The sequence below is a fragment of the Bolinopsis microptera genome, chromosome 7 (genome assembly GCF_026151205.1).
Source record: "Bolinopsis microptera isolate Bmic1 chromosome 7, MBARI_Bmic_1.0, whole genome shotgun sequence".
Taxonomy (NCBI): Eukaryota; Metazoa; Ctenophora; class Tentaculata; order Lobata; family Bolinopsidae; genus Bolinopsis; species Bolinopsis microptera.
The window spans coordinates 19344828-19359753 of NC_087078.1; the positions used below are offsets into that span (position 1 = coordinate 19344828).

The 14926-nt window shown below is 37.0% G+C and overlaps 2 protein-coding genes across 6 annotated transcripts in view; one reads left to right on the top strand and one right to left on the bottom strand.

Annotated features, from left to right (window-relative positions):
- LOC134818056 (cyclin-dependent kinase 14-like) overlaps positions 1–14926 on the bottom strand; it is a 46978-nt gene that overhangs the window by 22844 nt on the left and 9208 nt on the right. For all 4 annotated transcript variants that reach the window (XM_063827466.1, XM_063827468.1, XM_063827465.1 and 1 more), the window contains exons 2-5: positions 14017–14141; positions 13594–13688; positions 4290–4369; positions 1755–1849 (exon numbers count right to left, since the gene is read on the bottom strand). In XM_063827466.1, the coding sequence (XP_063683536.1) occupies positions 1755–1849; positions 4290–4369; positions 13594–13688; positions 14017–14141 (395 nt within the window). The remainder of the gene's footprint in view (positions 1–1754; positions 1850–4289; positions 4370–13593; positions 13689–14016; positions 14142–14926) is intronic.
- Positions 1–14926, top strand: part of LOC134818057 (uncharacterized) — a 48037-nt gene that overhangs the window by 9232 nt on the left and 23879 nt on the right. The gene's annotated exons all lie outside the window — the stretch shown is intronic.

Below are 14926 nucleotides of genomic sequence, written 5' to 3' on the forward strand. Positions count from 1 at the left end.
TTACCACATATTTAATATTACCACATATATTGCCACATATTACCACATATCCTCCACTTACCACATATTACCACATATTTAATATTACCACATATATTGCCACATATTACCACATATTTAATATTACCACATATATTGCCATATATTGCCACATATTACCAAATATTACCACATATTACCACATATTGCCACATATTTAATATTACCACATATATTGCCACATATTACCACATATTGCCACATATTTAATATTACCACATATATTGCCACATATTACCACATATTTAATATTACCACATATATTGCCACATATTACCACATATTGCCACATATTTAATATTACCACATATAATATTGCCACATATTACCACATATTACCACATATTGCCACATATTTAATATTACCACACAGTGAAAGCAGTATTAATGACATTCTCACTTTTCAGAACTAAGTGCCTAATATAATTAAGATATAACATCTGAACAGTTTTATTCCTGTTCCATATGATCGAGGATAGTCAGGGCTACAAAACCTGACCAAGTTTAGCTCAATCCAGTACTGCGCGTTCGAGATATGAGGTTAAATATACCAAAAATAGGGGTTTTCTGGTGTGACATCATTGTAAATTTTTTGGAGTATAACCTCAATATCTCACAAACTAAGAATTTGTGGTCTTTCTGAGTTACACTATCTGTTTCCTCTGGCAATTTCGGTTCAGAGTCAATTAAGTTTGAAACAAAATCTCAGTAAATGTGAAAGTTCTGAGGATGTCAAGTTTGTAACAAGCGCGCGCGCGCGCGCGCACACACACATATGACCTCATATCTTCCACATTTAATGATTTTTCATGGAAATTCTTTCACCATCTTGTAGCACTCATGTGCTGAGTAGGATAGCATCCTAATCATGTCTTTAAAAGCTTTAGATAGATACTGAGGAAGAAAATTCATGCTTGTAACAAGCGCGCGCGCGCGCATGGCCCATACTATATGATCAATGGACGGGAGGATTAAAGTACTTTCATACACACCAGCATGCTCATTGATGGCTTAAAATGAAGCTAAGACATACTCCTATCAGATCCACCATAAGTTAGATACCATAATAATCATTAAATGTGTCTAAAATGAGGAAGCTTTGACAAGTGCGAGTGGTTTTGGCAAATTTTGGTATAAAATGGGCCCTGAGATCATATTTTTAACATTAAAATCACATATATCACGTATATTTATGTGTGTTGGGTGTATCCTCATTGGTATCAACCATTTCAATCATCAAGAGCAGCTTTCCTGATTCTTTATCTCATGAAAATGGGCAAAAAAGCTCATAAATAGTCCAAAACCGGTCATTTTCGCTGCTTTAATAACCTCATTCCTGGCACCCAGAACACTTTGGGTACTCAAAACATAATTTTTCGGATACCTCAGACCCCTAACTAGCACATGGAGCCAGAAAGAACAGCATGTAGAGACTTTTAAATTTCCATGGTTGAGAACCCAATGTCACACTATTCGTTCATTAATCCTGCTTTCACTGCACATATATAATATTGCCACATATTACCACATATTACCACATATTGCCACATATTTAATATTACCACATATATTGCCACATATTACCACATATTGCCACATATTACCACATATTGCCACATATTTAATATTACCACATATAATATTGCCACATATTACCACATATTCTCCACTTACCACTTTTTACCACATAATATTATCACTTATTATCCACTTACCACATATTCGAAGACGAGAGTAAGCATTCTCTTGGTGTGTATTATATCGTGTAGAACAACTATATTCGCGTGCTTCAACTCCTTCAACAATGACGCTGAAATATTAGTGTGTTACGTGACATTCCTCCCATTCACCAGAATCACATTTTTCTTGACAGCCTGACACATATTTCTCAAACTAAGGTATAGTCTAAAGTATGTGCAGAACTGAAATACCTTCAACTATTAGCCATACTTTATCATATAATGCACGTGTATAATACGTGTATATAATATATAACGTGCCTGATTGCAATTAATCGGAACCGTGTCTGAGAACCATTTCTCAGAGTTTTTCTGGACAACAGAGATAAATACAGTGATAACACGTGTAAATACAGTGATAACACGTGTAAATACAGTGATAACACGTGTAAATACAGTGATACCACGTGTAAATACAGTGATAACACGTGTAAATACAGTGATAACACGTGTAAATACAGTGATAACTCGAGAGACTGTGGGATACTGAAGGGAAAGGAAGCAGTTCTAACGAGCTCTTCTCAAACACAAGGATATAACTTGTAAACTCGGCTAGTATATATGAAACATTTGTCATGGAGTTGTAGAGGGAGTTATGTGCCTCGCCGGGCTAAAGTAGTGGATGACCTTGCTGTACGGCAAGTTAAACAAGGATCTGAAACTACTAGGTTCCGTACAGACTCAACTCTGCACCCGTGTCAATATGTTCATTATATGCAAGCCTCTTGATTTATAATCACCGAGTCTAGTAATTGTTTAAGAGAGTTCTCTGGCAGTTACGAAACTCGAGAGACTGTGGGATACTGAAGGGAAAGGAAGCAGTTCTAACGAGCTCTTCTCAAACACAAGGATATAACTTGTAAACTCGGCTAGTATATATGAAACATTTGTCATGGAGTTGTAGAGGGAGTTATGTGCCTCGCCGGGCTAAAGTAGTGGATGACCTTGCTGTACGGCAAGTTAAACAAGGATCTGAAACTACTAGGTTCCGTACAGACTCAACTCTGCACCCGTGTCAATATGTTCATTATATGCAAGCCTCTTGATTTATAACACGTGTAAATACAGTGATAACACGTGTAAATACAGTGATAACACGTGTAAATACAGTGATAACACGTGTAAATACAGTGATAACACGTGTAAATACAGTGATAACACGTGTAAATACAGTGATAACACGTGAACATCCCCTCCCTACGTTTAGTAACTCTACACCTCCACTTAGTTCACTACCAAGCTACCACCACTATCTGACGGCAAACTGGAGAGGGAGACTCAGGATCTGATATAGCTGTTATTATACTGAGAGAGAGCACCTGTGAAGATGCTCCTCTCAGAGGTGGAGTTTGATGGACGATCCTCGCTGAAGGTAGGGTGGCATTTGACCCTGAACTTAGGGCGGCAGTGATACCCCAGCTGCTGAATGTAGTGATATTACAGAAGGAATTAATTTAATGTAGTTTGAGGAGTCCTCACTCTCCTCACGTCCAACAATGGCATTTCTCTTGTCACTAATATAAAGCAGCTGCTAAGTGAGGGTCTCTATAATAGTCGCCCTGCTAGGACAGGTGTGATATCTGTTGAGGTGGGGACGTTTAACGGCACCTGATCGTTTAACCTTGATATCTTAGCTGGCAGTTTGCCTAAAAAGTGGGAGCCAGCAATAGGTTGTGTCTAATTTGAACATTAATTGGTACACGTCTGGATAAATTAGATTGATTGGATAAAGTATATTAATGTGATAGAGGACCGGTATCACCTCTAATGTGTCACAAAAACAATAAGGTATTTATACATTAGCTCCGTCGCTGTGGCTGGGTAGATGGATGGTTTCTAGTTCAATGGAAGTATAGTTGAATTCCAATTCTTTTAAGTTGAAAATTATTTAAGTTTGGATCTGATCAGACCTTTAAATCATGTGGGGTATTTGTACCCTAAATTGTGAAATTATGTGAGTTACGACAAAGAATCGGAGATCGTTATAAATGCTGCAATTTGGTTTTTAAAAGCCTGACTCGCCATGACATAATTCAGCACTTAAAAGCGAATATTCTAAATAGTTTAAATATTGCACGTGCGTTCAAAGGTTAGGAACGATCCTATTCGAACATTGAAAAGTAAAGTTCAAAAAACGGTAAAATGACTAAACGGCTAAAACCACACGAAATACAAGCGCTGAGATTAAAGCTGCGATGACTTCAAAGTCAAGTCACTTGGATTTGGATAAATAGTTTGGAAAGGAGCAAGGAACAGATGATGTAACTCATTTAGGGAACCCGTAAAAGGTATCTTTACTATACATCACCTCAGGAGGATCCATTTAAAACAAGAATGCCAAAAACCATTATCTGCAAATATAACTATAATCTATGATAGGTCATAAGGTCCCGGCGTACAGATTGGCAGTTGAATAGCATGGATCACATGACCATCGGAATCATGTCTCAAGCTAAAACATCTGATCCGTTTATCTCATCATCTGCCAGTATTTATAATTTTAGAACTAACCTTCTCTGATGGCAGTAAAAGGTGTGCCTTCCTCCTCACTTCTGGTAATCTCTTTCAGCGCAACTACCGTCCCTGTTATACTGAAATATTACACGGGTCAGGTTCTGTAGCACGTGTAGCACGTGAAACTTAGGGCGGCAGTTATACCCAGTCTGTAACTGATCAGTGAAGTAGTTACAGAAGGAATATATATTTAAATTAGTTGCCAGTCCTCCCAGGTCGCCCAACAATGGCATTTCTCGTATAATATAAACATCTCGCTAAGTGAGGTCTCATATTGATAGTCGCCCTGCTAGACAGTGTGATATCTGTTGAGGCTGGGGACGTTTAAGGCACCTGATCGTTTAACCTTGATATCTTAGCTGACGTTTCCTAAAATATGGGAGCCAGCAATAGGTTGTGCTAATTTGAACATTATTGTCTGTCACGTCTGATAAATTAGATTGATTGTATAAGTATATTAATTGATAGAGGATCCCGGTATCACTCTAATGTGTCACAAAACAATAGGTATTTATACATTACTCCGTCGCTGTGGCTGTAATGGATGTTTACTTTATTCAACTGAAGTATACTTAATTCCAATTCTTTAAGTTGAAAACTATTTAAGTGTGATCTGATCAACCTTTAAATCATGTGGGGTATTTGTACCCTAAATTGTGAAATTATGTGAGTTACGACAAAGAATCGGAGATCGTTATAAATGCTGCAATTTGGTTTTTAAAGCCTGACTCGCCATGACATAATTCAGCACTTAAAAGCGAATATTCTAAATAGTTTAAATATTGCACGTGCGTTCAAAGGTTAGGAACGATCCTATTCGAACATTGAAAGGTCTCAAGTAAAGTTCAAAAAACGGTAAAATGACTAAACGGCTAAAACCACACGAAATACAAGCGCTGAGATTAAAGCTGCGATGACTTCAAAGTCAAGTCACTTGGATTTGGATAAATAGTTTGGAAAGGAGCAAGGAACAGATGATGTAACTCATTTAGGGAACCCGTAAAAGGTATCTTTACTATACATCACCTCAGGAGGATCCATTTAAAACAAGAATGCCAAAAACCATTATCTGCAAATATAACTATAATCTATGATAGGTCATAAGGTCCCCGGCGTACAGATTGGCAGTTGAATAGCATGGATCACATGACCATCGGAATCATGTGCACGGATCACGTGATAATTGCAAATAAAACGGTTAGTATGACGTGATTTTGTGAGTGCTATAATTATCTTACAAAAAAGGATCGTATTTACTAAATTTATCCTCTGGTGAACCTTGTTAAAAAGGTTATTACAAAACTTATTATACATAATAATATATATTATATTTACAATTATGTTTACTGGCAGTGAAGCAGTAGTTTAACGTCAACACGTCACACGTGCCAAGGTTACAGTGCGTTAAACACGTCCCAGCTACTTTTCTAAGGATTTCCAGCTTGTCCCAGCACTTCCAGAAAGGGATTGTCAACCCTTCAACCGTGAACTATTACTCGGGACCAACTTCTCGCTATGTCTATATTTGGTGAGTGATTTGTAGAGTGATATTCTTGACATTTCACATTTCGGTTAAAGTAACGTATACCTGAGAGGTACAGGTGGTACAGTGAGCATTCCAATGGTGGAATCTATCAGCACTGTTACAAATATTCGACAGATCAAGCTGAACTTGCCCAGTCACAACATGCCTATTGCCTTGTCAGATTATATAATATATATTATTACCCGTATTTTGAGTCATGAGCTCAGTTTGTTTCCACAGATGTGTGACCTAAGGGTAATGTCAACAGATTGACAAACAGTTGAAACTGTTCACTACTACTACTACTACTGTTCACTGTTACAACTACTACTGTTCACTACTACTACTACTGTTCACTACTACTACTACTACTGTTCACTACTACTACTACTACTGTTCACTACTACTACTACTACTGTTCACTACTACTACTACTACTGTTCACTACTACTACTACTACTACTGTTCACTACTACTACTACTACTGTTCACTACTACTACTGTTCACTACTACTACTACTGTTCACTGTTACTACTACTACTGTTCACTACTACTACTACTGTTCACTGTTACTACTACTACTGCACTGTTCACTACTACTACTACTGTTCACTACTACTACTACTACTGTTCACTACTACTACTACTGTTCACTACTACTACTACTACTGTTCACTACTACTACTACTACTACTGTTCACTACTACTACTACTACTGTTCACTACTACTACTACTACTGTTCACTGTTGAGTTATTAAAACTTTTGAAATTGTAAATGCTGAACGGTACGACTATCGATCTGTGGAACGAATCTTGGGTGGACACAGTTTGGGATGGTCACTACTTGACCGTATCAGTATGTGACCGAATAAATGCAGTAAAACTTCTGCTACATACCTTACACTTAACACTTGCAGCTGCCTGTCTTACACTGTGTACCTTGAAGGTGGGTGTTATAAAACCACCACATTCCAGTACATCCCACCCAATAGTATAGATCTGTATTAATGGACGCTTACATTGTCATTAGAATGGCTTATTTTACTATTCCTAATATTGCTTATGTAATTCCAGGGGGCAGGATCATACCAAATATTATTCCGAGAAGCTTTTAATCAACTTTCAGGGTCAATATATCATGGCAACGTGTGACTAATAATAGGTATTGTATTCGTGATATTATGGATAGTAAATATATGTCCTTTGTAAGTTCGCATTTTTATTATTATTGCATAACATAAGTAGGTTAACAAAGGCATGACCTCTATTTCTTTTTATAGCTTTTCTTGCTGTCATATTATTATAACGTTAAAAGTATTACATGACAATTGACAAGTATTGAAACAAAGAATTGGTCGATCACAGACCAGAAGGGATCACGAATTTATTTTGTACAATTATTCTGTAAAAGATTTTTGTTCGAAATCTAGAAGAGGTTGGCAATTGACAAACTTACCTGCCTACCTGCCTGGCTTACTATTTTACTATTTACTATAAAATCTTTTAAAGATTGACGTGGCTGAATGTTGAATGGTCTAGGGAAGAGAAGTGTTTTATGTAATTGATATTCCAGCTATTCCATATACCAGATGTTAAGGTTACTCTACTGCTATTCCAGCTAATACAGCTATTTATATACCAGATGTTAAGGTTACTCTACTGCTATTCCAGCTAATACAGCTATTTATATACCAGATGTTAAGGTTACTCTACTGCTATTCCAGCTAATACAGCTATTTATATACCAGATGTTAAGGTTACTCTACTGCTATTCCAGCTAATACAGCTATTTATATACCAGATGTTAAGGTTACTCTACTGCTATTCCAGCTAATACAGCTATTTATATACCAGATGTTAAGGTTACTCTACTGCTATTCCAGCTAATACAGCTATTCATATACCAGATGTTAAGGTTACTCTACTGCTATTCCAGCTAATACAGCTATTTATATACCAGATGTTAAGGTTACTCTACTGCTATTCCAGCTAATACAGCTATTCATATACCAGATGTTAAGGTTACTCTACTGCTATTCCAGCTAATACAGCTATTTATATACCAGATGTTAAGGTTACTCTACTGCTATTCCAGCTAATACAGCTATTCATATACCAGATGTTAAGGTTACTCTACTGCTATTCCAGCTAATACAGCTATTCATATACCAGATGTTAAGGTTACTCTACTGCTATTCCAGCTAATACAGCTATTCATATACCAGATGTTAAGGTTACTCTACTGCTATTCCAGCTAATACAGCTATTCATATACCAGATGTTAAGGTTACTCTACTGCTATTCCAGCTAATACAGCTATTCATATACCAGATGTTAAGGTTACTCTACTGCTATTCCAGCTAATACAGCTATTCATATACCAGATGTTAAGGTTACTCTACTGCTATTCCAGCTAATACAGCTATTCATATACCAGATGTTAAGGTTACTCTACTGCTATTCCAGCTAATACAGCTATTCATATACCAGATGTTAAGGTTACTCTACTGCTATTCCAGCTAATACAGCTATTCATATACCAGATGTTAAGGTTACTCTACTGCTATTCCAGCTAATACAGCTATTCATATACCAGATGTTAAGGTTACTCTACTGCTATTCCAGCTAATACAGCTATTCATATACCAGATGTTAAGGTTACTCTACTGCTATTCCAGCTAATACAGCTATTCATATACCAGATGTTAAGGTTACTCTACTGCTATTCCAGCTAATACAGCTATTCATATACCAGATGTTAAGGTTACTCTACTGCTATTCCAGCTAATACAGCTATTCATATACCAGATGTTAAGGTTACTCTACTGCTATTCCAGCTATTCATATACCAGATGTTAAGGTTACTCTACTGATATTCCAGCTATTCATATACCAGATGTTAAGGTTACTCTACTGCTATTCCAGCTAATACAGCTATTCATATACCAGATGTTAAGGTTACTCTACTGCTATTCCAGCTAATACAGCTATTCATATACCAGATGTTAAGGTTACTCTACTGCTATTCCAGCTAATACAGCTATTCCATATACCAGATGTTAAGGTTACTCTACTGCTATTCCAGCTAATACAGCTATTCATATACCAGATGTTAAGGTTACTCTACTGCTATTCCAGCTAATACAGCTATTCCATATACCAGATGTTAAGGTTACTCTACTGCTATTCCAGCTAATACAGCTATTCATATACCAGATGTTAAGGTTACTCTACTGCTATTCCAGCTAATACAGCTATTCATATACCAGATGTTAAGGTTACTCTACTGCTATTCCAGCTAATACAGCTATTCCATATACCAGATGTTAAGGTTACTCTACTGCTATTCCAGCTAATACAGCTATTCATATACCAGATGTTAAGGTTACTCTACTGCTATTCCAGCTAATACAGCTATTCATATACCAGATGTTAAGGTTACTCTACTGCTATTCCAGCTAATACAGCTATTCATATACCAGATGTTAAGGTTACTCTACTGCTATTCCAGCTAATACAGCTATTCATATACCAGATGTTAAGGTTACTCTACTGCTATTCCAGCTAATACAGCTATTCATATACCAGATGTTAAGGTTACTCTACTGCTATTCCAGCTAATACAGCTATTCATATACCAGATGTTAAGGTTACTCTACTGCTATTCCAGCTATTCCATATACCAGATGTTAAGGTTACTCTACTGCTATTCCAGCTAATACAGCTATTCATATACCAGATGTTAAGGTTACTCTACTGCTATTCCAGCTAATACAGCTATTCATATACCAGATGTTAAGGTTACTCTACTGCTATTCCAGCTAATACAGCTATTCATATACCAGATGTTAAGGTTACTCTACTGCTATTCCAGCTAATACAGCTATTCATATACCAGATGTTAAGGTTACTCTACTGCTATTCCAGCTATTCCAGCTATTCATATACCAGATGTTAAGGTTACTCTACTGCTATTCCAGCTAATACAGCTATTCATATACCAGATGTTAAGGTTACTCTACTGCTATTCCAGCTAATACAGCTATTCATATACCAGATGTTAAGGTTACTCTACTGCTATTCCAGCTAATACAGCTATTTATATACCAGATGTTAAGGTTATTCTACTGCTATTCCAGCTAATACAGCTATTTATATACCAGATGTTAAGGTTACTCTACTGCTATTCCAGCTATTCCAGCTATTCATATACCAGATGTTAAGGTTACTCTACTGCTATTCCAGCTAATACAGCTATTCATATACCAGATGTTAAGGTTACTCTACTGCTATTCCAGCTAATACAGCTATTCATATACCAGATGTTAAGGTTACTCTACTGCTATTCCAGCTAATACAGCTATTCATATACCAGATGTTAAGGTTACTCTACTGCTATTCCAGCTAATACAGCTATTCATATATACCAGATGTTAAGGTTACTCTACTGCTATTCCAGCTAATACAGCTATTCATATACCAGATGTTAAGGTTACTCTACTGCTATTCCAGCTAATACAGCTATTCATATACCAGATGTTAAGGTTACTCTACTGCTATTCCAGCTATTACAGCTATTCATATACCAGATGTTAAGGTTACTCTACTGCTATTCCAGCTAATACAGCTATTCATATACCAGATGTTAAGGTTACTCTACTGCTATTCCAGCTAATACAGCTATTCCATATACCAGATGTTAAGGTTACTCTACTGCTATTCCAGCTAATACAGCTATTCATATACCAGATGTTAAGGTTACTCTACTGCTATTCCAGCTAATACAGCTATTCATATACCAGATGTTAAGGTTACTCTACTGCTATTCCAGCTAATACAGCTATTCATATACCAGATGTTAAGGTTACTCTACTGCTATTCCAGCTATTCCAGCTATTTATATACCAGATGTTAAGGTTACTCTACTGCTATTCCAGCTAATACAGCTATTCATATACCAGATGTTAAGGTTACTCTACTGCTATTCCAGCTAATACAGCTATTCATATACCAGATGTTAAGGTTACTCTACTGCTATTCCAGCTAATACAGCTATTCATATACCAGATGTTAAGGTTACTCTACTGCTATTCCAGCTATTCCAGCTATTTATATACCAGATGTTAAGGTTACTCTACTGCTATTCCAGCTATTACAGCTATTCATATACCAGATGTTAAGGTTACTCTACTGCTATTCCAGCTAATACAGCTATTCATATACCAGATGTTAAGGTTACTCTACTGCTATTCCAGCTAATACAGCTATTCCATATACCAGATGTTAAGGTTACTCTACTGCTATTCCAGCTAATACAGCTATTCATATACCAGATGTTAAGGTTACTCTACTGCTATTCCAGCTAATACAGCTATTCATATACCAGATGTTAAGGTTACTCTACTGCTATTCCAGCTAATACAGCTATTCATATACCAGATGTTAAGGTTACTCTACTGCTATTCCAGCTAATACAGCTATTCATATACCAGATGTTAAGGTTACTCTACTGCTATTCCAGCTAATACAGCTATTCATATACCAGATGTTAAGGTTACTCTACTGCTATTCCAGCTAATACAGCTATTCATATACCAGATGTTAAGGTTACTCTACTGCTATTCCAGCTAATACAGCTATTCATATACCAGATGTTAAGGTTACTCTACTGCTATTCAGGTTTTGTGAATGGCATTTCATTATGTATTTAAATTGGTTGTAATAGTGATCTGTCATTTAAAATACACTTGAACAAGGCACAAGGTACCATATGATAGTCTAATAGTGCTTCTAGCAAAGCTGTAAGTTGTTTCTGCTGGAACACATCTCAAACATAATCATTGTTTTTAGCCAGGTCGTCTATTTCAGCTCCAGGTTAGGTAGGAAAACCTTGACGTCACGTTGTTTTATTGTTCGGGCTGCAGATTGCAGAACTAGGCTGCAGATTGCAGAACTAGGCTGCAGATTGCAGAACTGGGCTGCAAATTGCAGAACAGCCCAGAACTCAAAACAATCTCCCCAACAATTTACGCAACAATTTATTCAGAGTCTGGATCAGACTTAATAATCGTATAATTACTCTGCAATTTAGTTGTTTAATACATACCCTGCAATTAAAGTAAGAGTGAGACAGAACAGTAGGCAGCAGCATTCTGGTCACGTGACAGAACAGTAGGCAGCAGCATTCTGGTCATGTGACAGAACAGTAGGCAGCAGCATTCTGGTCACGTGACAGCTCATGTTTACAACCCATTCTCCAGGTCAGTACAAACAGTGCCAGCCAGTCTAGACACTAAAAACTCTAATTCACTAATTTCCAAGCTCGGGATTATGCCGTGTGAGTTGCTTACTCTGTGCACGTAGGTTGTTCTGTGCACGTGGTTTGCACGTGGTTGTTTATCCCTAAGTGGTTCCTTACCTCGGATTACCTCCCCAATTTTACGACACCATACACTGATTTATGATATTTATTATGATGGGTACAACTACCTGTTTTAAAAGTGTAGAGGACCAGTTGCCCACTGTAAGTAAGACTCGATTGGCACCACCACACTAATGTAGTGTCTTTAAGCAGGAGTTTTAAATGGTTGAGTCACAGGGCTATTTTTAGCGGTTTGAGCTGTCTAAATATGATTAAATGCTATACAGACTAGAGCTGAGCTGCAACAGATGGTTATTCTAATCAAACGCTGCTCAATAAATGGACCGGAGTCTCTTAATTAGAAAATAGTGTTCAATAGGAACAATGAATAGGAAAAATGAATAGGAACAATGCACTGAATTGGAACACTCATTGACTTTGTCAAAGAATATCTACTAGAAAATGTGGTAGCTACCTGCAAGTGGTCATTAAAAGAGTCCTCCGAAGCTATTCGCATAAATTGCAATACCATAACTTAACAAGGAGAGTGCAGGGCTATGTCACGTCATAGGAGTGCAAGTGGTTTTCCGTTTTGTAAGGTCATGAGTTGATGAGTGAGCGTGCAAAGAATTGTAAGTGCTCGTCCACGTTTATTCATCAATGATTTAGAGGGATTGTGAGGTTTCTGTATATTTCAGATAATAATTGAGTAACTGAAATAAGGATTTGCTGACTATCAAGATACTGTAGAAATTTCAGCCTCTCTGAATTTATAAAATTTCAGTTTGCCAAATCTCCGGGACCAAGGATTATTTCCAATAACCGAAAAAGGTTCCTGACGTTAACACTGTTGGAAACACTGATATTTATTGGCCGAGACTCTGAAAATTATACTACTGAAGTCCTGTCAAAACATTCCGGACATTTCTCGCATACTACACCAGGTCCTGAAATATCTGGTTGAGTAGTTATTCTGGACTATAACAGTAGGGTACGATACGGTTATTACTTATTACGCTTATAATTATATAGGTACGTACAAATATGTAAATGACCATAAAATGGATGTACTAGTTACGGAATAAACGGATGAGTGTATTAGCTATAGATGTGGATTTTGGTGGGAGGCCGAGAAGAGGCGAAAGATATTTTTGACGTGATTCTGGGATTTGATTGTTCAATAGTGGATATTCATTGGCTAATTACTGTAATGTGTCAAAAAATGTGCTACACCTTTCCATCAGAAACCACATTATATATGAAGGCACCGAATGTACGGTGTACCCCATGATCGTAAATTCCACAGTAACTGGACAAATCATCGTGGCTGGGATATGAATATTAAAGGCATATATTTAAATGACATGCATGTATGATTTTATGAAGGTCAGGTCACGTTATGACGTCATGTACCTGGATATTCCCTTGTAAACTGTAGCGTAGGAACCTTCACCCAGAGCTTCTAGTTTTTTGTACGACTCCTTAGCCCCAAATCCTCCTCTGAAATTCTGAAAAATAATCAATGTTCAGACCATACTTAAGATAGACCATTTTATCAATCGAAGAGTCAGTGGAAAACGGTTCATTGACTGAGAGACCACTCTTGCAAGTTCCACAATCCACATGGTTTCGCAAATATTCGAATGAATTCACAGTACCTATCATAATCTGACGACAGAGTAATAAATGGGAGAGGATATACTGGAACTATTTTGGCAAGCATTCTTTATAAATACATATTTGAACGTAGGTACTGTCTGTAGCAAGCTAGTTGTGTTATTTCTATTCATTATTCCTATATATTTCTACATAATATTTCTACATATTTCTACGTACCGTTTGTAGCAGGCTGGTTGTGCTGTGTCTTCGTCCCATGGACCTGGGCGGTGGTGCGGGTTCTTCCGATTCTAACATACAATCTTGTGACTTGGTCCGAGAGTGATGTATCTTCTGGAGCGACTCTGAAGTGATGATGGTGAATATCAGCACATGTCTGTTGAATATCTTGATATCATCACGAGGTGAATATCTTGATATTATCACGAGGTGAATATCTTGATATTATCACGAGGTGAATATCTTGATATCATCACGAGGTGAATATCTTGATATTATCACGAGGTGAATATCTTGATATTATCACAAGACTAGGAGATACCATCGTGTTATTACTTTTGCCAATCACTATGATCATGATATTAGCCAGTATTTTCTTATAATATCTAAGAAATTTGATGGTATTTTACAGACGGAGGACAGTTCCAATTTAATCTGCTCCACCAGATTTGAGAAGCTTCTCATGAGATTATTGTATAGTGTTATAATATAATATGGTAGTGTAATGTTCATGTTCGTAGACTAGGTTGTGCTGCAGAAAAACAAGTTTTGCTGATCTATTCATGATTCAGAATCATTGAATTTAAGGTTATAAGATTGTGTGATAAATTGGTCGGTAGACATTCGCCACATATCTCATATCTATATCTCCTTTGAGTGGTGTAGTGATCATAACAAAGGATAGAGATTATTATACATAACTGTGCAATAACCGTCCGATTACCTCGGTCCTCGATATCAGAGCCAACAAATATACTGGACAACAAACGAGTAAAACATGATTAAAAAACGATCTAATAAATGGACTCGACCTAAACACTAAAAAAGGCTTAAACAGATTATCTACCTTATATCTCCAGACGTGATAAATCGTTTTTTGTACTGTGCTGTCGGCTAGAAGCTGACCTCT